The sequence below is a fragment of the Melospiza georgiana genome, chromosome 1 (genome assembly GCF_028018845.1).
Source record: "Melospiza georgiana isolate bMelGeo1 chromosome 1, bMelGeo1.pri, whole genome shotgun sequence".
Classification (NCBI taxonomy): domain Eukaryota; kingdom Metazoa; phylum Chordata; class Aves; order Passeriformes; family Passerellidae; genus Melospiza; species Melospiza georgiana.
In genome coordinates, this window is record NC_080430.1 from 153,517,946 (window position 1) to 153,542,484 (window position 24,539).

At 47.8% G+C, this 24,539-nt stretch overlaps 1 protein-coding gene across 1 annotated transcript in view; it reads right to left on the minus strand.

The window, feature by feature from the left end:
- The window catches only part of ZC3H3 (zinc finger CCCH-type containing 3), a 129,247-nt gene that overhangs the window by 77,671 nt on the left and 27,037 nt on the right, over positions 1-24,539 (minus strand). Inside the window, exon 4 of the mRNA XM_058034184.1 lies at positions 483-633. Coding sequence (XP_057890167.1) covers positions 483-633 — 151 coding nt within the window. The remainder of the gene's footprint in view (positions 1-482; positions 634-24,539) is intronic.

Here is a 24,539-nt window from a genome sequence, read left to right on the forward strand (position 1 = left end):
GACACTCCATGGAAACATCTCCACCTCTATGGATTTAGGAATATTCCAACTCAAGGTTATGGCACCTTCTCTAGGCAGTGACAAAATATTTCTGGATGCTTCACCCATCCAGATAATTGGGAATAAACGAATTTGGGAGAGCACCTACATCCTAGCAGAAGTCTGGAGCATTCAACGTGCTCCCCTTCATCACCAACATTCACACGTTTATTCATCCTCTTTTCAGCTTATTTAACTGCTCCATGGAAACAATTAATTCCAAGAGGGAATACATAGGAAGCCAAAGGCATAAGCTGCTGGCACCAGCTCAGGATAACACAATTCCTAATATGATTTTACACTTTAAGTCAATAAACTCAGAGTAGGCCAAACAAAGAGAGAAATTAAACGGTGAAGATGGGACAGAAAAACACGGAGCCAACGTGGGAGCTCCCGTGGCTCCTACATCCCAACCAGCTGCATTCCAGGGATGGCAGAATTACCTGGATGTAATGGGACGCCTGGTTTTCCAGGTGGGAATGGGGCTGGTGAAGGATGATAAGGCTGGAGGCACCACATTCTTCTTCACAATCCTGTAGCGCGTCTTTATCACCTTGTTGGCTGGGGGGCTCCTTACAAAGTGGAAGTTGGATCCTAGGAGAAAAAACATGGAAAAACAGGCTTGAAATTCAGGTGTGGATGGGCCCAGGAGGGATCTCACTGACATTCTCACAGAATCACAGAATTTTTAAGGTCGGAAATGATCTTCAAGATCATCAAGTTTAATGGCCACTGGTCCCACATCCAACTTAAGTCCTATATCCAACATTTTAGCACCTGAAAAAAGGGGTGAAGTTTCAGGAATGGGACCAGTACAGTTGATGGTAACAGAAAGGTCTTGATGTCCTTGGGACTGGCTTCACCAGCAAACACTACCACAGGAATAATGGATTCACCAACAACACCTTGGTCCCAACATACATCCACACTGGAAATAAACTTTTGACTTTAATCCCTGGCGTTTTCATAATACTTTTAATTCCCAGAAGTGTTGAAGTCCAGGTTGGACAAGGCTTGGAGCAACCTGGGATAATGGAAGGTCCCTTCCATGGATAGGGAACTGGATGAGCTTTAAGCTCCCTTTCAACCCTACCCATTCCTGGATTCTCTATGTCGCAGGATGATCTACATCCTGGGTTATTCTGCAGAATGTTTCATGCAATTAACAGTTCAATGTTTGACTATGGTTTTCCTCCATGAGCCTTTTTTTTCCCCCAAGCTTTCAGGAATGCACCTAATTGCCCGACTTTTATAACATACAGCTGTAACTGCCCAGATAATTAAAGCTGACACTCCATGCTGAGCCTCGGTCTCTGGGTTTTATAACTGATTTAAAGAGCTGGCTGTTTTTCTTGGAGATCCTCTCATTAAAATTATGGAGAGGTTGGGAGGGGAAAAGTGGGAGCATTATTTCCACTGAAAACATTCGACCCATCCCCATGTTTATCTCTGTGAGAGGAGGGAGAATAAGTTGGATTGCCAGGTAAACTAGGAAAAATAGGGAAATGCGTTTTAGAACTGACACCATTCCTTAGAAAGGAGGGAACAGTTCCCCCATTGCCCTGCAACAGTGGCAACATCAATTCACAGCTTTACAGGTTCATACAAGGAATATTTTCCTTCTCAAGCATTCCCAACAAGTTGATGACTTGTGTTGGCTTTGGGAGGGATCAGGCAACACAAATTTCCATTCAGAAATTCAGAAAAAAAAGTTATAATCCCTGGTGATGGAAAAAGGCAAAAAAACCAGGCTCTGCCATGACAGAAAAATCACTGGAATTTTTTGTGGTAAAGATGATGCTTGCAATGTTCCGCAATCTGAGCCCATGGGATAAATCATGGAACTAAAGGATCTTCCAAGTTCTCTTGGAGTAGAAACCATCTGATGATTGAATGACTTAGAGGAACTGCAGCCACTTTAGAGGTGAGGCACTTCAGAGGTCACTTTAGAGGTGAAGCAAGAATGAAGAGAGGAAAGAACATGGAAAGCAAACAGGATCTCACTGCTCTTTCGCTATCCCAGCATTTTTTTGTAGCAGATAAAATTGTTCAGTGCAGTGACCAAACCTCTGCGTGGGCTTTTAAAGCCTTTGCAAAGTTGAAGCTCTAATTACAATTAAAATTGCTCCCAAGTACCAGCTAACTTGGAGTCTTTTCCTTCAGGGAACTGCAGTTAGGACAGGAAAATGGGGACAGCAAAAGAACAGAGGTGCTAACCCCTGCAGGGACCAGCACCACACACACAATGAAATCCCAGCTATGGTGATGGTGGGACTGACCTGAAATCACGGACTCATGGAATGGTTTGGGTTGGAAGGGACCTTGAAGACCATCCAGTCCAACCCCCTGCCATGGGCAAGGACATCTTCCACCATCCCAGACTGCTCCAAACCCTGTCCAACCTGATCTTGGACACATCCAGAGATGGAACAGCCACAGCTTCTCTGGGTAACATCTGCCAGGGCCTCACCACACTTGCAGGGAAGAATTTCTCCCTAGTATCCCACTTAAACCTGCCTTCTGTCACTTTTGTCACCCAGAACATGTGGACACACCCAACCTCGCACGGATACAGCACCAGCCATGTATCCAAAGCACTTCCATCCCACCAGGGAAGGGATGAGAGCCTCAATCCTACATCCTCCCCAACCAGCAACAGCACAAGTTGCCCCTTTCCCTCCTCCACTCCAACCTCACAGAATAACTAAGCTGGGAATTTGCTGAATACATAATTAACATTTTTTTGCCCCCCACACAAGCTTGAGCTGCCACCAATCAACCCAGAACTGCATCAAACTCCTGCCTGACAAGAAAGAGAGATCCCAAATTATTGCAGGCATCCCCCTCCTCCTCCTCCTTCCCCAAAACAGGCTGGCACCTGGTAAACTCTATTCCCAGAGGTAATTGGATGGTGTATTCATTCCGAAGCTGCTCCTTGGAAAGTGCCTGATGCGCGACTCCAGCATTAACCACCTCCTCAAAGAGCCTCTCCGAAGAGCTCCGTTTTCTATTATTACTTGCTAGCTGAGGGGTTTTGTGTAGATAATCATGTTATTTAGACAGGATGTTGGTTTAATTCCCTTCATTACAGGCTCCCAGGGTTGTAATTTTTTCCTCTCCGCGTGATGTATTCCCCGTGGCACATTTCACTCAAATCAAACACTTCACGCTTTTATTACAAACAATACCCCAGCGTCCCCCGTTATCAGCCCGGCGCACACATCCCCACTCCTCGCCGCGATCCAGAGGTCACTTCTAATGACTAATCGATCTCATTAGCTTTCCTAATTAAAAACTTTACTACCGCCATGGAAGACAAACTACAAAAAAACTGCTTGCATCATATTCGAATGGGATATGAGCATCATTTATCAGCCAGGGCCGCGCGCTGCTGAGCTCGGGGCTTTCTGCGGAGCCGCGAATCCCGCGGGCACCGCTCGCGCCTCCTGTTCCCAGGGAAAAAAAAAAATCCTGGTGTAAACTCTAAATGTAAGAATTGTTAAGGCTGGAAAAGACCTCTAAGGTCATCAAGCCAGGGCTGCCAAGGCCACCACTCAACCACGTCCCCAAGTGCCACATCCACATGGACTTTTAAACCCCTCAAGGAATGATGACTCCATCGCTTCCCTGGGCAGCCCAAGTATCCCTTCAGTGAAGAAATTTTCCTAATATCCAAACAAAACTTCCCCTGTTTCCTCTTGTCCAATGCTGACCTTGAAAAGGGGAATTTGTTACCAAAATCTCTTACAAGGGTGCTTCAAGCAGGAAGGATCCAGGAGCCACCACACACGCATCCCTTAGGAAAGGGATTGGATGCAAGGGTCCTTAGTTCTTCTCTTATTTCCCTAAGAGAAGTACCAGGAACTGGCCCCCTGGGAAAGTTGAAGCAAGGACGGCACAAAAAGAGTTCGCTCCTGGAATATTTCACCTGGAGAAACCCTCTTTTAAAAGAGGCTTAAAAGAAAGGTGGAAAATTACTTTGGACAAGGTTCTGGAGCAACAGGACAAGGGGGAATGGCTTCCCCCTGCTAGAGGGCAGGGTTAGATGGAATATTGGGAAGGAATTCTTCCATGTGAGGGTGGGGAGGTCCTGGCACAGGTTGCCCAGAGAAGTTGTGCTTGCCCATGGACTGGATGGGGATTGAAGCAACCTGGTCTAGTGAAACATGTCCCAAAAAGTTGTGTTGATGTGGCACTCGGGGACAGAGTTCAGTGGTTGTTGGAAGTTCTGAGTTAACATTTGGACTTGATGATCTCAGAGCTCTTTTCCTTAATGATTATTCCATGATTATGTGATTCTGAATCCATGACGCAAGAAGAAGATGATGCTGCTCAGGATGGATTAGGGAAACCACAATAATGGTGGAGTAAATCCTGTTCAGATACTGATGTGAAAAAGGAATTTAAATAAGCAAGGGGAACTTCAGGAGGGCAGATTCCCAAATCCAAGAGATTACTGCTGCTTTAGGAGCAGGATATGGGATAGAAAAGCTTCCTGCAGGGGCACAGGAATGGGGAAAAGAACAAAATTAAGTTGTGACCTAGGCACCACAAGGTCTCCCATTGTCAATCCTTGGCCACCACGACCCCTCCCGTGTGTCTCCATCGGGCTCAGCACCGAGCTGTGCCATTAATCCCGATCGGAGGCGAGACGGGAAGCAGTGAGTGACAGGTACATTGATCTTCCAGCACTTGGAAGCGAGACGGCAGCAGGGACGAATGCAAATTGGGGAGCAGAAGCTGAACCTTGGATTCGCTGCCAGGATTGTCCCCAGAGCTGGGAAAACCTCAGAGATTAAAGGGATGAAGCAGAACTACCCCAAGGAAAAAAGCAAAGCAGAGACCAAAAAACCTCTGATAAAACCAAAATGCTCTTTTCAAACAGGAATGATGGAAAAAATTAAAAGGGTTAAGGACTATTAGGACATGAGTGAAGGAGCCACCAGCATGTCCCAGCTCCTGACAGGGGGTAAAAACCTCCCACTTGGTACCCAAAGCAGCTCCAAAAAGAACTGAAAATCTCTGCCAAGGGGTTTTCTGGAAGCAAACCCTTCCCAACACGAAGACGAATCCCTCACCATGGGATTTGCTCCAGGTCAGGAAGGGAAGATTCAGCAGAACCCAGTTACCCTCAAATGCCAGAAGGAAGAGGAGACTCAGCCAGACATCCCAGGTGGCAGCAGGACCATCGTACACATCCACTGGTGCTCTGGGATGGTATGCGATCAAACCTCCCTCTTTTCCATGGGAAAAGGCATCCCTGACTCAAAACAATTTGATGCTGGCTTCCATCACGTGCATTTTGGGATGACCAATGTCAAGGCATGGAATGCCTTGTAAAATCCCTGCAAGACCATTTCCTAATGGATCTGATCCTTCCACACTGTCTCCCACCTCGTGGATGAAGGGAAGGTGGTGGAGGAGCTTTTCAGGATTTTAGTAAGAAGGTCCAAGGGCAAATTTGGGGGCAGCAGAAGAGTTTGCAGCCAGGAGCAACCTCGACACAAGCAGAAGCACCACGGGAAGCTCTGATGGCCAGGATGGATCAGTCTCACTCCCACTGCTACAGCAGATTACAGGGATTGGGAATCCCAATCACTGCCCTTCGCGTCAACCGAGAGCCAGGATGCTCCAAGCCCCATCCAACCTGGCCTTGGACACTTTCAGGGATGGAGTAGCCATAGCTTCTCTAGGAATTCCATTTCATGGCCTCCCCACTCTCCCAGTGAAGAATTCCCTCCCAATATCCCATCTGTCCCTGCCCTCTGGCCGTGGGAAGCCATACCCTCTTGCCCTGTCACTCCATTCACTTGTCCAAAGTCCCTCTCCAGCTCTCTTGGAGCCCTTCAGGCACTGGAAGGGGCTCAAAGGTCTCCCTGAATCCTTCTCTTCTCCAGTCTCAGACTTCAGCTCATGACTGGGTGAAGAGGTGGGAATATACCCAAACCTCCTGGGGATTATCCTCAACACCACTTGCTTCCCTGGATGAGAAAAACTGTGGATGGGAAGGGAAGAGCAATGGAGGGAAAAACTGAGAAAGAGAGAATTTGGGCTAAAACAAGAATCATGGAATGGTTTGGGTTGGAAGGGACCTTTAACATCATCGAGTTTCAACCTTCTGCCATGGGCAGGACAACTTCCACTAGACCAGGTTGCTCCAAGCATATGGAAATGACCTTCAACAGGCATAAATCCACGGGAAATCTGAATAAAGTTCCACTACAGCTCCTCCAGCCAAAAGCAAACGGTTCTGGTGTTTCCCATCCCGCCACACCTCAATGGCATCACCCCTGAGCCACGTGGCTCTGACACCTTTTGTCCTGGCTGCCAACTTGGCCAAGCCCCTGGAGTCAACAAAAGCTTTGGGATTACTGTAATGCTGTTAGGAATTCAGTGTGAAAGCAGACACCAGTATTAGGGATGATTATCCCGGAGCAAGTTCAATATGTTCCCACAGAATGGCACAGCAAGAGGTTAATTATGTTGCGACTGGAATCAGCTTCCAAAAGGACCATCCTTGGGTTTAAGAGGGGAATTTAATTTCCACACTCATTCAGTTCCGAGCTCTTTCAAGAGCGACGGCTCTTTATGCCAGCGTGTAAACGATGCTTTATGATCACGAACTGCTGCTTAATAGGAAATAAATCCAATTGATCCAAACTGCTTTACCTGGGACCCGGAGCACGAGAGATGCTCCGGTTGTCACATTTTGAGAGGACGGGAGAAGGGCAGGATTCGGAGTTGGAATATTTTAGAGAGCTCCAAACTCATTGGAAAATTTGCTTATCATGGCAGCTGCTTTTAGCTGGGAATATTTGGGAAATTAATACCAGATCTGCTTGGCGAATTCCCATATGTCAATCGGACCACAGGAAAAGAGAAGTTCAGGGAATCCACCAGGAGCAAGACTGCATTGGGCACTGGCACTTGGAGATGAACAGTAAGGAAACACTCATTTTATCAGGCAAAGTATTAAATTCATGGAATTGTTTGGCTTGGAAGGGGCCTTTAAGACCACCTTATTCCAAAACTCTCACCATGGGCATGGACACCTGCCACTATCCCAGGTTGCTCCAAGCCTTGTCCAACCTGGCCTTGGACATATCCAGGGATGAGGATTCACAACCTCTCTGGGCAAATCCACATATCCTGCTCAAATAAATTCCATGAGTCTGGGTCTGCATCCAGAATTCCTGGGTTTAGGTGAAAAATACAGAACTTTTATTTCCAGGAAATACAGAGGGGCAAAACATCACCCAGCTTGGAAGAAAAAAAAATTCCAGCAGCAAGAAAGGGAGGGATTCTGCCCCTCTGCTGCGCTCAGGTGAGACTCCACCTGGAATTCTACATCCAGCTCTGGAGTGGATGGATGTGGATGTGGAGCTGCTGGAGTGAGTCCAGAGGAGGCCATGGAGATGCTCCAAGGGCTGGAGCCTCTCTGCTCTGGAGACAGCTGGGATGTCCAGCCAGGAGAAGGGAAGGTTCCAGGCAGGCCTTATTAGAGCTTTTCAAAAATCCAAATGTTTAGGAAAGCCCCACGACGGGTGGAGATGTCATGGGGGAACAAAGTGATGCCTGAGCTGTTGAGAAGAAAGAAGGGGAGCGAGGAGAAGAGCATCTGGAAAAGCTGGGGATGGCACAGCCAGGAGAAATCCAACAGCGAGGAAACACTGGCAGCAAGCGTGACAGGGAAACGAAAAGCAGCAGACGTGAAAGTCACAGAGCTACAAGAAACTCCCTGGAAAAATGCTGCTGCAAAACACGTTCAGGATCAGTCTCTCAAAAGGTTGAGGACCTGTTCTCCCTTTCCAGACCACTGGTGCAATCCCAGCTTCCATCTGCAGCTGGGATGCTGCACAGGATGGATTTTAGTGGATCTGGTTCGGTGGATGTGGTGTCTTTGGGGTTTGGGTGTTCCCAGGGTACCACAACATCCAGCACGGAATCATGGAATGGTTTAGGTTGGAAAAGAGCACTAAGAAGACCATTGAGTCAAACTGTTCAGCACTGCCAATGCCACTGTTAAACCATGTCCTCAGTGCCACATGCACACATTTTCTGAAGCCTTCTAGGGATGGTAACTCCACCACTGCCACGGAGCCTATTCCAACACCTGACCACATTTCCATCAAGAATTTTTTTCTCCAACATCCAATCTAAACCTCTCCTGGCACAACCTGAGGTCATTTCCTCTTGTCCTCTCCCTTGACCCCGACGTCCCTCTGGCTGCACCATCCTGTCAGGAAGTTGGGCAGAGCCAGAAGGTCCCCCCTGAGCCTCCTCTTCTCCAGGCTGAACTCCTCCAGTACCTTTAGCTGCTCCTGGTGCTCCAGATCCTTCCCAATCTTTGTGGAATACCATCCCTGAAGTGTTCAAGAATGTGTGGATGTGGCATTTGGGGATGTGCACCAGTGGCAGCCCTGGCAGTGCTGGGAGAACGTTTGGGACTCGATGATCTCAAAGTTCTTTCCCAACCAAAGCCATCCTACATTTATCCAAATCTGTATCATTTTCCAAAGGGGTCTGGGTCACTTCAGCCCCACCAGCCCCCAGAGCCAGGTGATTTGGGGAGCCTTAGAAAATAATGGGAAGAACCGTGCCTTTGACTCAGTCCCACAATTCCAACACCAATATTCCAACCACAACAGAAGCACCAGCAAATATCTTGGTTTATTCTCTCCAATCCCAAAATACAGGGAGGCAGAGACAGAAGGGTCCAACAAGGTCTTGGTGGGGACAGGAGGACACATCACCAACCTCCCAGTCACCCCAGTAACCCCACCAGCTGTGTCACAACCCCATCCTCACTGCCAAAAAGCCCCAGGATGGCCCTTCCAAACATCACCAGAGTGGAAGAGCCTTCCAAGGATGAGGAGAGCCCACATTATCCACCAGGATTGGCAAGAGGAGGTCACACTGAAGGCTCTGAACACCGTTTTCCCAGCTCCAGCCCGTGTTAAAGAGCCTGAATGGGTCTCTGGAGCATCAGCCCTTGTTCAAACACAACCCTTATTATTATAACAAAAGAGGGTGGTGGGTTTTCCTTCCCCCCTTCCCTCGGTGAATGATTATTAATGTGTTTCCAGGAGCTGGATCCATTCCTCTAAATGAGAGAGTGGGATGGCAGGAGGAAAGCTGATAAATGCCCTCCTCCCCCCGGCCTCGCGGCGGGAGCTGCCAGGGGTGCTCGTTCTAACAAGCTGCAGATGGAAGACAACTGGAATAACAAAGTATGAATTTTTATGAGTCTAATAAATCACTCCACTTTTCCTGCTCTTGATCGTTTCCAGCACTTCACACACCAGAAAAACCCCGGCTATAATCAAATGGGTTCAGGGATCTCGTGTTCACGCCTCACCGTGGCACGGGGAGAGGTGGCTCTGCCTCGGGAGCGCTCGGCGGGCTGGAATTCCATTTGCATTTGTGCTTTAGGACTGACTTCCTTTTTTTATTTTATTATAATTTATTTAAATTTAACAAGGAAAAATTTGAATCTCTTAGGTATTCCCCACCCTCAAAGCCACTTATCCAACAGAAGGCCAGCTTTTAGATTTCTAAGCATCCACTTAAAAAGAACCTGACCTGACTCTGGCATTCAGCAGAGGAACTTGGATAAACTCAGGGAGATGGGAGGAAAACTTTGCAGGCAGAAGGTTCATTAAGATCCTTTTAATTCTCCTTTCTAAACTTTGATATAAAGCAGGCAATGGACAGGCTCAAAATCCATCCCCACAAGAAACAAAGGGATTCTACTACAAGTTGTAACCACTGAGTAGGTGCACATGGGTTTGCCGAGGGAAATATTTGCCAAAAAGCCAGAAAAGCACCACATCCATGGAAAGAAAGAACCAAGATGTTCTTTTCCTTATCAAAAAAACACTCCTGAAACCTCCCGGACAGAGGAGAATGGAGCTGAAGTCAGACACACCACAATGGCTCCCCGACAATGAATGAGATGATCTTTAAGGTCTCTTCCAACTCAAACTATTCCATGATTCCCTGTGCTTAAGAAAAGGAGAACCATTGCTCCACATCAGTCTAGAGTCCCTCAAGACCAAGCACAGCTCCAGGATCTTTGAAATCTGGAAAAAAACCCACTTCTTATAATCACATAATCATTAAGATTGGGAAAGCCCTTCAAGACCATAGAGTCCAATTTGTGACTGATCCTCACCTTGTCACCCAGACCAGAGCCCTGAGTGCCACATTCAGTTATTCCTCAAACACCTCTAAGGATGGGGACTCCACCACCTCCCTGGGCAGCCCCTTCCAATGCTTAACAACCCTTTCCATGAAGAATTTTTTCCTGAAATTGAGTTAATGTTGCACCACTCCCAGCCCCCCAACGCCAGTGTTGATAGTGAGTCCCCATCTCAGTATCCCAAACCTCAACACTCCACCTCCCCGAAGGAAGGAAGCCAAGTTTAACAGGGAAACCTGTTGTTTCCATCACCCTTATCCTACCCTAGTCTTTAATCCATCCAATATGTTTTTCCCCCTGCTTTTCATTTGCTTTTCCAGCACTGCACTGCATCAGGGAGGGAATTCATCTTTGACAAACATTTACCGATTATCAAATCACAACTGCAGCCGCCGACAGGGGCAATAAGTCACTTTAAGCAGCCGCCCGTACTCCAGGCTCAGGAGTTTGGGCAGCTCCTCGATGACAAATCACTCCTGTCAAAGCCGCGTGTTCCCAGCCGCTCCGGAGCCGTGTTCCCTGTTGTTCCACGCTACCTGGTGTTTAATGACAACACTGTCAGACTAAGACGAAGCCGCTGCGCCACCGACTGCCAAAGCCCCATTAGAGGGAAGATTGAGACCCTACTCTTCCCAAACTCACTCAAGCAACACAACCCACGAGTTTTTATAATTACGGCGCGAGAGCCATCGATCCCGCGCTGACATCCAACCTATCCCTATGAAATGGGAGTAGTTTGCTGGCTGACAGTTGCTATAGATTATTGTGGGTGGGTTGGTTGTTTTTTTTTCCCCCTTTTTTATCCGTCGCTCGACAAAGCTCGGGATGGATGGGAAGGAAGAAGAGGAAAACGTGTGCGGTCTTTGCAGTGCTGCTTCTATCCCAGCTCTTTCCCTTCAAAGGAACTTCAAAGAATCCCAGAATGGTTTGGGTGGGAAGAGACCTTGAAGACCATCCAGTTCCAAAGCCTTACCATGGGCAGGGACACCTTCCACTATCCCAGGTTGCTCCAAGCCCTGTCTAACCTGGCCTTGAACACTTCCAGGGATGGGGCAGCCACAGCCTCTCTGGGAATTCTATTCTAGCTCCTCCCCACCCTCCCAAGGAAGAATTCCTTCCTTATTTCCGCTCTAAATCTTCCCTCTTTCAGTTAAAACTTTCCCCCTCGAGGAGGAAGAACGTTGCTGTTGCTTTAAAGAAATGCGTTCATCTGCTTGAAGCCGTTACAGCATCCGTTAAGTTCCTATAAACAAGGAATTTCACAGCCTAAGCTGTGCATGAGCATCAGGGCATGTGGTTGATTTCCTTGGATTGCCCATTTGGGTGATCCAGCTGGATGGGTTTGGCACTCATCCACTTCTCTCACCTCCCCAAAGACCACGGCTTCAGCTGTGCTGGAGGAGAAAGATTCCAGTGGCATTCCATGCTCAGCGTGGGGTTGGATGGCACCAAGAGGCACCCAAACCCTACACACCATCCCATTCCATGGGCAGAACTTAAGGGATTGACGACTAGGGCTTAAATGGGACCAGATGACCCAAAACCACCATTCCTGCACCAGAGATGGAATTTTCTCATAGGTCTGATTCTCAAAAATCATCCTCTTCAGGATGGGGTGCAGTGAGAGGGAGCTTAAATCATGGAAACACAATGCCAAGACTTTCTCTTGGATCAAATCCACATGGGGACCAGGGTCACTGAAATTTATGACGTGGAAAACAGGATTACAAGAAGGAAATTCCCACTGGCTACCTGGAGAGCAAATCCTCCTTAGAAAATCCCAAGTGAGCACCACACCAGAAGACTTGGGAATAATTTTGATTCAAGGTCCTTCAGCACATGGTGGAATTCATGGGGTGTCCTGTGCAGGGCCAGGAACTGGACTGGATGATCCATGTGGGTCCCTTCCAACTCAGGATATTCCATGATTCCTTTCAGCCATGATTTTGAAGCATAAAGGAACAAAGATAAGCCCGCATCACATTTTTAGGAAAGAGAAAAGAAGAAAGCTTTGGCATTGGTGGCTCCTCAGTTCCTGAGGTCAACAACATCTTAAGAAGGAAAGCTCAGACCTCCAAGTCCCCTGATTCCAATCAACTTTGCTACATCCAAGAAGGGAACAAAACAAAGAAAAAAATTCTATTTTTGGTGGAAAGCAAAAGCTCGTTTACCCAAAATGTCCATAATCCCATCTCTACCCTCTGATCCAGTGCTTTACATTCAGGTTGCTACTCCTGCATCCCTGAGCATCATCCTGGAGCAAGCGCCATCCCATGCTGGAGCGTGTGCCTCTTCAACACCATAGCCTGAAGGAAACGGCATCTGGCCAAGGATTGGGCTTGGAGCAACCTGGATTCATGGAAAGTGTCCCTGCCCATGGAAGAGGGCTGAAATGAGATGATCTCTGAGGCCTCTTTCAACCCACATCACTTTTCTTTCAATCTTTTCCTGTGACTCCAAACCTCCGGAGGCACCTGGATTCTACTCCAACAAAAAATTAATTTTCCAAAGGCTGAGGGATAGGTGAGCAGAGCATTCCCTTAGTCACACCCTTGGGATCGCCCAGGGATGTCAGTGTGGGAGAGGGAAAGAACAGCAAATCTCCCTTTTCCAGCCTCCACATCCGATGAGCTGCTCCAGACAGGGGGGAAAATATTTGATAAATTTTAATTTCCTTTTGAAAGCTATCAGGGAATCTTTTTATTGACAGCACTCCAGGGTTTTTCCCACAGTGTCAGAGAAAAGGGCAGGTGCTCTTGCTTGTTGTTAAACCAAATACATATCTTGGATGGAGAAAAGGCTACAATCCATCCCCTCCTCCAAAAAAACCCTCCAGGTATGAGTCCTGCAGAATTCCATAAATCTCACAAGCCGGGTGGGAGCCTGGTCCATGACCCTTGACCCAGGAGGGATCATGGAGGGAAGATAAACCCAGAATCATGGAATTGTTGAAGTTAGAAAATACATCCAAGATCATCAAGTCCAACTGTTAACTCAGCACTGCAACATTCACCACTAAACCACATCCCTAGGTGCCACATACACACATTTCTTCAACACTTCCAGGGACAGTGATTCCATCACTATGATCCAAGGACTCGACCCCCTCTGCTCTGGAGTCAGGCTGGAGAGCTGGGAAAGTCCAGCCTGGAGAAGGGAAGGATCCAAGGAGACCTTGGAGCACCTTCCAGTGCCTGAAGGGGCTCCAGGAGACCTGGAAAGGGATTTGGGACAAGGGATGGAGTGCCAGGAAAAGGGGGAATGGCTTTCCACTGGCAGAGGGCAGGGATAGATGGGATATTGGGAAGGAATTCTCTGTGAGGATGGTGAGGCACAGGTTTTCCAGAGCAGCTGTGGCTGCCTCTTTCCTGGAAAAATTCAAAGCCAGGCTGGATGGGGCATGGAGCACCCTGGGATAGTGCAAGGTGTCCATGCCCATGGCAGGGGATGGAATGAGAGAATCTTGAAAGGTCCCTTCCCACCCAAACCATTCCGGGATTCCATGAAGACAAAAGGGAAGGGCACCAAGACCCTGCCTCAGCACAACTCCAGCCCCTGGCAACAACACTCACCCAACAAACAACACCCCAAAGCAGGAAACAGCTGGATTTTAAAAAGGACCACGGGCTAAATCACTTTGGATTTCCTGCTGGTTCACAGCCTGATGGCTTCTTGTCCAAAGGTCAGAAATTCCCTCTCCGAAATCCCCCCGGAATAGACTCCCTATAAAAAGAACCAGGAGCTCACAGCAAATCCCACGTGCGAACTATAAAGCCGTAATCCTTGGAGCTCCAGGGATTCTGCACATGCCACTGGGAGTGTGAACAGCCACACTCCAAGCCGGAACCTCAACTGCAGTAATGCCTCCCAAAGTTTTCCTGTTGGCTCCCAGAAGATCCATGCACTGGCTGTTTCTCAGGGTCTCAGGATCTAATCCAGTACAGCAAATCATTCAGGAGGGTTTATGACCAAGGAATCAAAGGTTTCCAGGATGTCTCAGGAGTTCCACAAAACCAAGGTTTTACAAAGTGTCCTAATATTTTCTTTTACAATAACCCAGAGCGATCCATGGTCTTGGAGAATTTATGTTCCATGCACAGGAAAACTTGATCTTATGTAAATGAACATACATAAATTAAAAGACCAAATAAAACCGCTGAAAAGTTCAAAAGGAGGAATAAAGGAAGTCTTGTATCACGCAATTTCAGCATGATGGGATGGAGGATTTCCACTGCCAGAGGGCAGGGTTAGATGGGATATTGGGAAAGAATTCTTCCCTGGGAGGGTGGGGAGGGGCTGGGATGGAATTCCCAAGAAGCTGAGGCTGACTTGTTGAAGTCCAGGTTGGACATGGGGCTTGGAGCAGGATGCTGTAGAGAGCCAGAAGGTTGCCCCTGAGCCTCCTTTTCTCCAGGCTGAGCCCCCCCAGCTCTCTCAGCTGCTCCTGGTGCTCCAGACCCTTCCCAGCTCCCAGCAACAAACCCAAGATCTTTCCCATAAACTCTTCCGAGCCACCAAAGTGACAGAGGAAAGCACCAACCCCCCCCCCCCAGCTGCCCCAATTCCCACAGGAGCACATGGAAAAGGCAGGAGGTTTTTAGGGAAAGGCAGCAGAGACACCCTCTTAACCTTTCTCTCCCAGGGTTCCTGACGTGTCCCCACCAAAGTCAGGCTGCCACCACTCACATCCCGTTATTTGGCCAAACTCAAACCATCTCCAAGAAAACAGTTTGGAAAACTCTGTCCCCGCAACCCCCTCCCTTCCCTTAACTCCTCGGAGCGCAGCGGCACAAAACGCCTTTCCTAATGTTTCACACTCCGAGAGCTCCTCCAGCCCGTGCTGTAATCCCCACAAAGTGCTTCCCAAAACAGCTGCAGCTCTCCTTAATTAGTCTCCGCGGGCAGCGGGCATTAACGATTCAGTCGGATGAGCGACTGTTTCTGTGTAAACTCCGCGTGCTCCCCCCTGGAAGCCTCTCCGTGCATCCATCAGGAATGGTTCCACTGAGCAGTTGAGCGCTGACCTTTTGGCCAAACCCTTCTGGAAAAGTCACATTAGGAGCAGGTGACCACCAGTGGCTCTGAGGTGGTGTTTCCATGAGGAAATCACTGGCCAGCTCCAAGATCAGTGGGAATTCAAACCCACCTGCAGGTCTTGGGAGAGACATGGTCAGGACGAGGAAGCAACTTTCAGCCCCCAAATTTGGGTCTATGGTTCATGGATTTGGGATAAACTCTTAAATCACAGCAAGAGCTCGCTGTGTTTGCTCCAGGGCTCCTTTAACAGGAGCTGCATTCCAAGAAACTCGACATCTTTACTCAGGCAAATGGGGCTCCAGGGTCTGAACAGAAGGGAGAGGGAAGATGTTTATCCCATCAAAGCGTTGTCTTGACTCAGCAATTCCGGGCAAGCCTTCAGCAAAAATAACTCCTTGAGCAGGAGCAGGTTCTGCAATAAAACCCAGCCACCGTGTCCACCTAGTGCCTAATCAGGGGCCAGGTTTTAAAAGTAATTATAATAATTAACAGGAGGGGAAAAAAAGCTGAGAAGTTGGGAATCAAGATGCTCATAGAAAAGATGGGCTTGAGGAGAAAACAGCTGAGCAGGTGGTGATTTTACCACGGGTTTTAAGGTGTTTGAGGCAGAAAATGACTGAATCTCACATTAAAATATTCCTGGGATAGTTGTGCCTGACAGGGAATAGACTTAAGGGTCAAAAGGATTTGCCCACAAGCCAAAACACCCTCTGGATTCATAGGATATCCTGAGTTGGAAAGGAACCATGAGGATTAACGAGTCCAACTCCTGGCCCCACACAGAACATCCCAAAAAATCCCCCTCTGTGCCAGGGAGCCTTTTCCAACAGCTCTGGCAGCCTTGGGGCCATGACCATTCCCTAAGGATCCTGTCCCAGCACCCCATCACCCTCTGGAGAAAGAACCTTTTCCTGATACCCAACATAAACCTTCCCTGACACATTTCCAGCCATTCCCTGGCTGTGGTCACAGAGAGCAGAGATTGGAGCTGCCACTCCTGAGGAAACTCAAGATCCCAATGATTCTTCCCTCTTCACCTCCAGGTTTTTCCCCTCCAGGCCCTTCATCATGTGCCTTTGGGAGAGCTTTAGATCCTTATTTCTGGGACTACACATTCCAGCTGTTTTTCTCCAGTAGCTCAACACGTGCTGTCCCCAGTGTCCCCCCAACTCCTCCTCCCACCAGCTCCAGCCCAAGGAATGAGTCTTCCAGAGGGGGGTTAAATATCCTCAAGGATAACAAAAGCCAATCAGCTAAGCAAAATCTTCCTCCAAGCTCAGCACAAACCTCAGGAAGAGGCTTCTCCGGGCTGATTTTCCCGTCTTGATGTACTTGTGCATGTCCCAGAAGTGGCAGGAAAAGTCCCCAGACATCCCTCAGCTCTTGGGGGAAGAAAAGTGCTTCCTTGAGGGCGTTGGCTCCCAGTAATCCACGGAGCCAGTGCCATGTCCCTGAGCAATTTGAGGCTGGGGAGAGCCAGAGGAGAAGCACATGGCACAGCTCCTCTTCTCCTTTGTCTCCAGTTCTTTCCCTTCCTGCTGGGCGCAGACATCACACGGGAGGTGCCTGTGGCATCTGCTTCCCGCCCCGAGGAACACGGGAAGAGGCACCCCGGGAGCAGCACCTTCCATCAGAGCTTCATTTGCAGCCGGAGATTTTCCAGCCCCTCCAGGAGCTCCGAGGGTGACACAAACACCGAGTGGCGCCGCCGGCTCCCAAAAAGTTCCCAAACTGGCTCTTGGGTGGGAAAAAATATCCATGTCCTGCTCAAAACTCCAGATTTCTCCGTTAACTTGCCTCTTCCCAGAATCCCTCTGGATTCCCTCATGGATAACAGCATCCGATACCTCAAATGTCACCAAAACCTCTCTTGGAATAAATCCCAAACTTCCCCCTTAGATTAACACAAGTGGACATAAAATAACCCAAACCAACTCGAGGCTGTTTCAAATCATAAACCACCTTTGATTTCTTTCCAATCCATAAAACCTGGGACAATATGGAAGCCGGGGAGGTTGTTTATCCATAAAGTTGGAGTGGAATATCAATATTTATCTGATGGAAATTTATAACGAGCTGGGAAGTGATTATTGATACAGGGATCAGGAATTTGCAGCAAACTGAATGCAAAGCAATGACAGCACCACTGCCAAAATACACCGTGGGTGTGTTTATTCCATAAATATTCTATTCCCTACTCCGACAAAAAGGAATCCCAGAAACCTGGTCTAGTGGAAGCCGTCCCTGTCCATGGAAAAGGTTGGAATGAGGTGGTCTCAAGGGTCCCTTCCAAAACCATTCTGGGATTCAAGGTATTTACAGGATTTGCAGGGGAAAAAAAGGAGAATGAGGGTGGATTTGCAGGGATAATTTCTATGGAAAATCTCTGAAATACAAATAGGAGCTGGGAAAGGGGGGCTCAGCCTGGAGAAAAGGAGGCTCAGGAGGGACCTTCTCACTCTGTAACTCCCTGACAGGAGGGCGGAGCCAGGCAGGATCAGGATCTGCTCCGAGGGAAGAAGAGACACGATGAGAGGAAACAGCCTCAAGAAGCACTAGGAGAGGTTTAAATCGGATATTGGGAAAATTTCTTCATGGAAAAGGTGGTGAGGCACTGGCACAGCTGCCCAGTGTAGTGGTGGAGTCTCCATCCCTACAAGAATTTAAAATCCATTTCAACATCCCTAGAAGATGTTAAAATCCATCCACAAGGTCAGTGGTGGCCTTGGAAATGCCGAGGGAACACTTGGATTTGGTGGGCTCCGAAGTTTTTTTCCAACCTTAATGATTCCATGATTTTATCTCGTGGACTTTGCATTTTGCCACCTGGTATTTGCACCCATCTCCACATACATTTGTCCCTGAGGGCTTCAGCCACAACTTTTCATGGAATGAAGGAGAAATTCCTTTCTCCATGCAGCTTCCAGGGAGCAACCAAGTGGGAGGATTAGGAAGGAGGGAATCATGTGGGGAAACTGAGGCAGCATCCAGGATATTTTGTTGGAAAAGGAGACATCAGTGCTGCCCTCACTTCCCAGAATTTCCCTCCCTTCAATTAACAACTGATCCCTTCTCCGGGAATTCAGGAGAGAGGATAAAAGCAGGATGTCAACCAAAGAGCCACACTTTTCCAGCACTGGAAAAAGGGTGCTGGAAATGGTTGGAGTCTCCAAGATAATTGTGTCCATGTGCAGGGTGGGAAAGTGGCTGGAGTCAGGTTTCGGTCCAGCCGTGAATTCCCAAATTGTGGGGCTATTAATACATCCTGGGATGCTGGGACAGGGCCATGGCATGCCAGCTGTGCCTCTGGATTGGGAACAACTGCGTGCTGGAAGTCTGGACCAAGGACTGTGCGGCCCTTTCCATAAAACCAGTCCCAGCCCCAGCACTGATCCAGGGATAGCTCTGCCCTCCAGTTCCCAAAATTCATCCTCAAAAAGTGGTTAATAATCTGGATCATTACATGGAATTTCACTAAATCCACACAGAAAAACCTCAAGCTGAAGTCCAAAAGAGCTTTAGCCCTGGCCAGATTCCAAGTGTCAGAATCTAGGGACGGGTCTCAGGATCCAGGGACTGCTCTGCTCTCCACTTCCCAAAATTTCATGCTTTATAAGTGGTTAATCTGGATCCTTACATGGAATTTGGGGTTAATTCTGCTGCAAATCCCTGCAGGAAAACCTCAAGATGAGGTTAAAAGGAGTTTTATCCTCTGTCACATCCCAGGTCTCAGATTACAGGGATGATTCTGCCCTTCACTTCCAGAGATTCATCCTTTAAAATTTGGATCATTTTGGATCAAATTTTTACCCAAAATCTGGGTGTAATTCTCCTGCGAATCCCTGTAGGAAAATCTCGAATTCGGTTTTAAAAGGATTTTAGACCCTATCACGTCCCAGGTCTCATATTCCAGGAATTGTTCTCTCTCCATTTAAAAAGTGGTTGATCTGGATTCTTACATGGAATTTGGGGTTAATTCTGCTGCAAATCCCTTCAGGAAAACCTCAAGATGAGGTTTAAAGGAGCTTTATCCTCTGTCACATCCCACGTCTCAGATTCCAGGGATCATTTTGGATCAAATTTTGGATCATTTTGGATCAAATTTTTACACAAAATGTGGAATTAATTCTGTGAATCCCTGTAGGAAAATCTCAAATTCAGTTTTAAAGGGGTTTTAGACCCTGTCACATCCCAGGTCTCAGATTCAAGGAATTGTTCTCTCTCCATTTAAGAAGTGGTTAATCTGGATCATTACATGGAATTTGGGATTAATTCTGATGCAAATACAGGCAAGGAATGAGCACAATAGGGAATACTTTGTTCTTCCCTTAGGATACCTCGGAGGAATTTTTTAACACAAGCCCTCAACATCCCACTTTTCCTCATTTAAAAGCAAGAAAACCAGGAAGCAGAATGACAAATAGATTCTTCCTAGAGCAGACAGAAAGATCAACAGCAAAAACAAGGATAAAACTCAAAAAAAATTTCCCACATCACCTTTTTTTCCTTTCCAAGCTGCTTTAACACTTCCTTGACTGCCCTAAATCTTAAGGAATCTCCTTCCTATTCTGGCTCTGCTTAAAAAAAAATCGGGAATAAACCAACTTTTCATAAACCAAATATCAAGGAATTCCTTGATTTATCCAAGTGTTTAAGCCCACTTAAACTCCTGTGCCACCAAATTAACACCCTCAAGAATCCCAGGAAAAAGCTCCAAGATTCCTTTGCATCCCCCCCCTCAACTCTTTCCTGAAAAACCGCAGAGGTGGGAGCTCTTTTCCAAGTCTCCTAACAAATTTCCCGGCTCGCCGGGATGACAGATCACCGAAGCTCCAGATGGATTGCTTGGAAAAGTGAGATGGTCGTGTTTGGGCCCCGACGTCAGCACATCCCATCAATCTCCGGGGAGTTCATCCCCCCCCCCTGCTCCCCCTTCCCTTTTCCAGAGTTCATTCCCACTTCATTACTGGATGGAGTGAGCCGGGAGTGCCTGATTTACCGGATACTTTCTGGGAAAATGGGAGCGGAGCTTTGTATTCCCAAAGCAGCACCTGCTCCGCTGATATTCCTTAAAAAGGGGCACAGCCAGGAGGAAAAAAGGGATGCATCTTATGGAATTACATGGTTTCCCACTTCCCTCTTTTTGGGTGGCAAAATCCTGGGAGAAATGCGCTCCCTGGAAGGACAACACATCCCAAAGGGTCTACCCTGCTCCTCTGGGAACCTCCTGCAGATCCCGTTCTCCCACACCAAATGCCTGAAATCAGGGACAGCTCAGTTTTCCTGGCTGGATAACACATCCCAAAGGCTCTGCCTGCTTTTCCAGGAATCTCCTAGAAATCCAATTTCCCTAAATCAAACGCCAGGAGCCTCAAAACATGTGAGAACCCAGTTTTCCTGGCAGGACAATACATCCTAAAGGGTTTCCCCTGTTCCTCTGGGAATCTCCTGGAGATCCCACCCTCTTACAACAAACACCAAACGCCTGAATCCGCAGGACAGCCCAGTTTTCCTGACTGGACAACAGATTCCAAAGGTTCTGCCCTGCTCCACCAGGAATTTCCTGGAGATCCCATTCTCCCACATGAAATTCCAGGAGCCTCAAGTCGAAAGAGTAGCTGATTCTCCCTGTGCAAACTTTGCAGGACATCACCAAACCCCACCTTAAATCACCACCACAGCAGGTTTAAATCCTACCAATTCACGGTTTTCCAAAAAAAAAAAAAACATTATCCTGATACCCAGAAAAGAGCTGGAGAGCTTTTCCCACTCTTTTCCATAAATCCGTGCCTTCCCTGGACAAGCCCAGCCGTGCTGCAAACGGATTTTTGGCACTCTGTGACATAAAGGTGCCGCTGCTCCCGGCTCCCAGGTAATTTCCTGGTCAGCATCCCTTTATCCCACCATCTGCTGGAATGATTACAAGCTGGAAAAATCCTGACCCAGCAGGAAAAGTGGAGAAGGATGAGGCAGAGGGAAGCAGATGCAGCAGGATCGGGCTGGAGTGGAGTTCCAGCACGGAGCATGTGTCTCAACATTCCCCTCTCCGGGACAAAATCCTCCTGGATATGTATAAAAGAGGGGAAAAAGGGAAAAAAAAAAACATTTCCAGCATGAGGATATTTCATGGAAAAATGAGGGTTTGGAGATTGCTTTTTTATTTTGCACAAGGAATTTTATGTCAGAAAAAGGGAATGTTCCCATTTACTCATAACTGAAGGTGGTTTGGGATTTTTTAAAATCCCGAATTTTTGTCCATGAAAAGCCAGGGATGCACATCCCTTTTTTATCCTTTACAGGGATCCCCTCACTCCTTAATTTGCTCACTCTGGCACGAAGCTCTTTGCCAGAAAATCCAAGATAATCCAGGTCGGCAGGGACCGATTGGAAAAGATGGATTTGATTTTCCGACGGAGCCTTTTGCGCTCTTGCTCTGCTCCAGAGGGTCTGGAGGTGACGCCACCCCATTCCTTCCCCTTGTGGAGCAATTAAAGCAGAGATTAATTAATTAATTGTGGCTATGGACAGGGCAAAAGTTTTGGGAAGGCAGGGAAATAAAATAATCTGATCCAATAAAAAATTCCCGGTTAACTCACTGTTCTTGGGAATCAATTAACAAGACAGGAATTGGCTCCGTGTGGGAAACATCCCAGAGGCAGCAAAAAAAGCAACCCCAGCTCTGTCCCTAAGGCAGGAATCCCACACGGAGTGGGAAAAGGTAATTACAGGAGCACTGGAAAACAGGATTTATTCCCAAAGGGTTTTTTTTTTACAGAGCATAATTTTCTCAGCCTCTTATTCCACTCTCACTCCCGATAGTTCAGGAATAGTGGCAACGAAGGAGTTAAAAAAACCAACATGGTGTTTAAATTCAATTCTTGCACCTCACAGCTTATCCAGGATATCCCAAATTATCCAGGATTCATGAAGACCCCAGAGGTTTTAACTAAAGAGGAGCCGGGATACGCCTCACTTTATTTGGGACTGAAGGGCAGAATTAGGGATTAAACCCAAATTTACCCTGAAAAGTCCCACAAAAATGAAGGCAAGGCAACACTGCTGGGGAAATTCCACGCAGCTCCGGGCCGGCTACAATTCCTGCTGAACACACGGATATTTTGCTGCTTCTTGTAACTCTCAGTTCGTTTTTCCCTATGGGAAAAAAAAAATCCTTTCTCCAGAAAAACAGCAGAGGCATCGTGCCCCCTAGAGGGTACCACGGCAGGTCCTGGTGTCAGATCCAGCTTCTCCGTATCCCAACAGGAAAAAGATGGAAGGAAAAATCAATTTCTTCCCACAGATTTCCACACCGGAATATGCCTGAATATGCTTGGTAAAGAATTGGAAAAGAAAGGGAGAAACGCATCCAGGAATTTTAAACTTTGCAGTACAAGCTTCAAATTTTACCCCCCTAGATTTTCCTTTCCAGTTGGGAAATCGGTGTAATTAAACTCCAAATCAAGGAATCCAGGGGAAAAAAATCTATCCCAAACCGAGGAATACAGGGAAGAGATCCCTTCTTGTTTTGCTGGAGTGACACACATGGAATTAAGCTCTCCAGGGAAGCTGGGCTGAGTCCAGTTATCCCTAAAAATCATCCCAAAAGGATCCCCTTGGGATGTGGTCTTGCTCAAAGCCCCAGGGGGGGTTTATTCACCGACCTATCTCCCATTCCCAAATCTCTTCCCGCATTTCAGCGCCGGGGAAATGCTGAGTTCGACAACACAGCTACGATTAAATGGGAAAGTGGAAGGGGAAAAACAGGGAAAAGCCAAAAGGAATAAGTTTGATGCTGGAGAATGGGAACAGATGGGAGTCAATGAGGCACAGAAATACAAGGAAAAGGCTGCTCCTGCCTCAGGGAGCTGCCAAGGTGAAGGATCCATGCCGGGAAAGGGATGGAAATATCCCACCAGGGGACAGAGCTCAAGGAGCATCCACAGATGAGGAGGGGGATGTTTGCTCCTCTTTAAATGTCTGGAAGGGAGGGGGGGGTTGGAGGGGGAGTGTTTTCCTGGTGGAATTTAAAGAGCCAAAAATCCCAGATTTTGCACAAGGCAGCAGCCTTGATTTACCGAAAACCCCAAACCATGCTTCCCATGGGGCACAGGAATGTCCTCCTCCAACTTCCCCAACCTCCCAGGACACCTTTCCCAACTGGTTATTCCAAGAAAACCGTGGAACTGGAAAGATAAGGACATAGCAATCCCAAAGCACTGGGTAGCCTGGAGCCGACATTCCCACAGGGAACAAGCTGAGCCTTCCCTCCAGGCTTCCTTCGGCTCACTCCACCAGGCTCGTTCCAAGATCCCTGGCTCTTAATTAAGCGTGGCTAATCAGACACCTGGAATTACCCAGCCCTGTGGCATTCCCAGCAGGAAAAGGGGAGGGGAAATAAACCCCACCCCACTTGTTTCACCACCAGTCTGAGCTCAGGGACAGCTGCAGATTCTGACCCGGGAGATCCCCATTTGTTTGGGAGATTTGGGAAAGGTCCAAGGATAAAAAAAAAAAAAGGGAAAGGGGATTTGCAGCTGTGGGTGTGTACTGGAATAATACCTTTGGGAAGTGGCACCTGGGAAATTCTTGGCACTGCAGGGAGCAAGGTGGTACCAAAGCCAGACTGGAATCTTGGAAAAGACTCCAAATTACAGGGTTATGGAATGGTTTGGGTTGGAAAGGACCTTCCAGATCATGGAATTCCAACCCCTGCCATGGGCATCAATGCCTTCCACTATCCCAGGCTGCTCCAAGCCAAATCCAACTTGGCCTAGGATACTTCCAGGGATGGGGCAGCTTCTCTGGGAATTCCATTCCAGCCCCTCACCAGCCTCCAGGGAGGAATTCCTTCCCAAGTTCCCATCTAACCCCTGCCTTCTGGCAGTGGGAAGCCATTCCCCGTGTCCTGCCACTGCACTCAAGGGGAAGAAAGGAAAAAGGAGCTCTGGGATTGGATAAAACGGTGACACAACTTCCAGGGATTTTTCCCACCACCAGCTCTTCTTTTTGAGGGAGATACACAGGAACCTGGAGAAGTTGTGGAGTCCCCATCCCTGGAATTTTCCAGGCCAGGTTGGATGGGGCTTGGAGCACCTGGGATAGTGGAATGTGCCCCTGCCCATGGCAGGGGGTGAAACCGGATGAGCTTTAAGGTGCTTTCCAACCCAAACTATTCCAGAATTTTAGGAAGGTGAGGGCTGACAGTGAGCAGGGATTTTATCCCGGGAAAAGGAGAAGGGAGCACAGCAACAGCACCCATCTC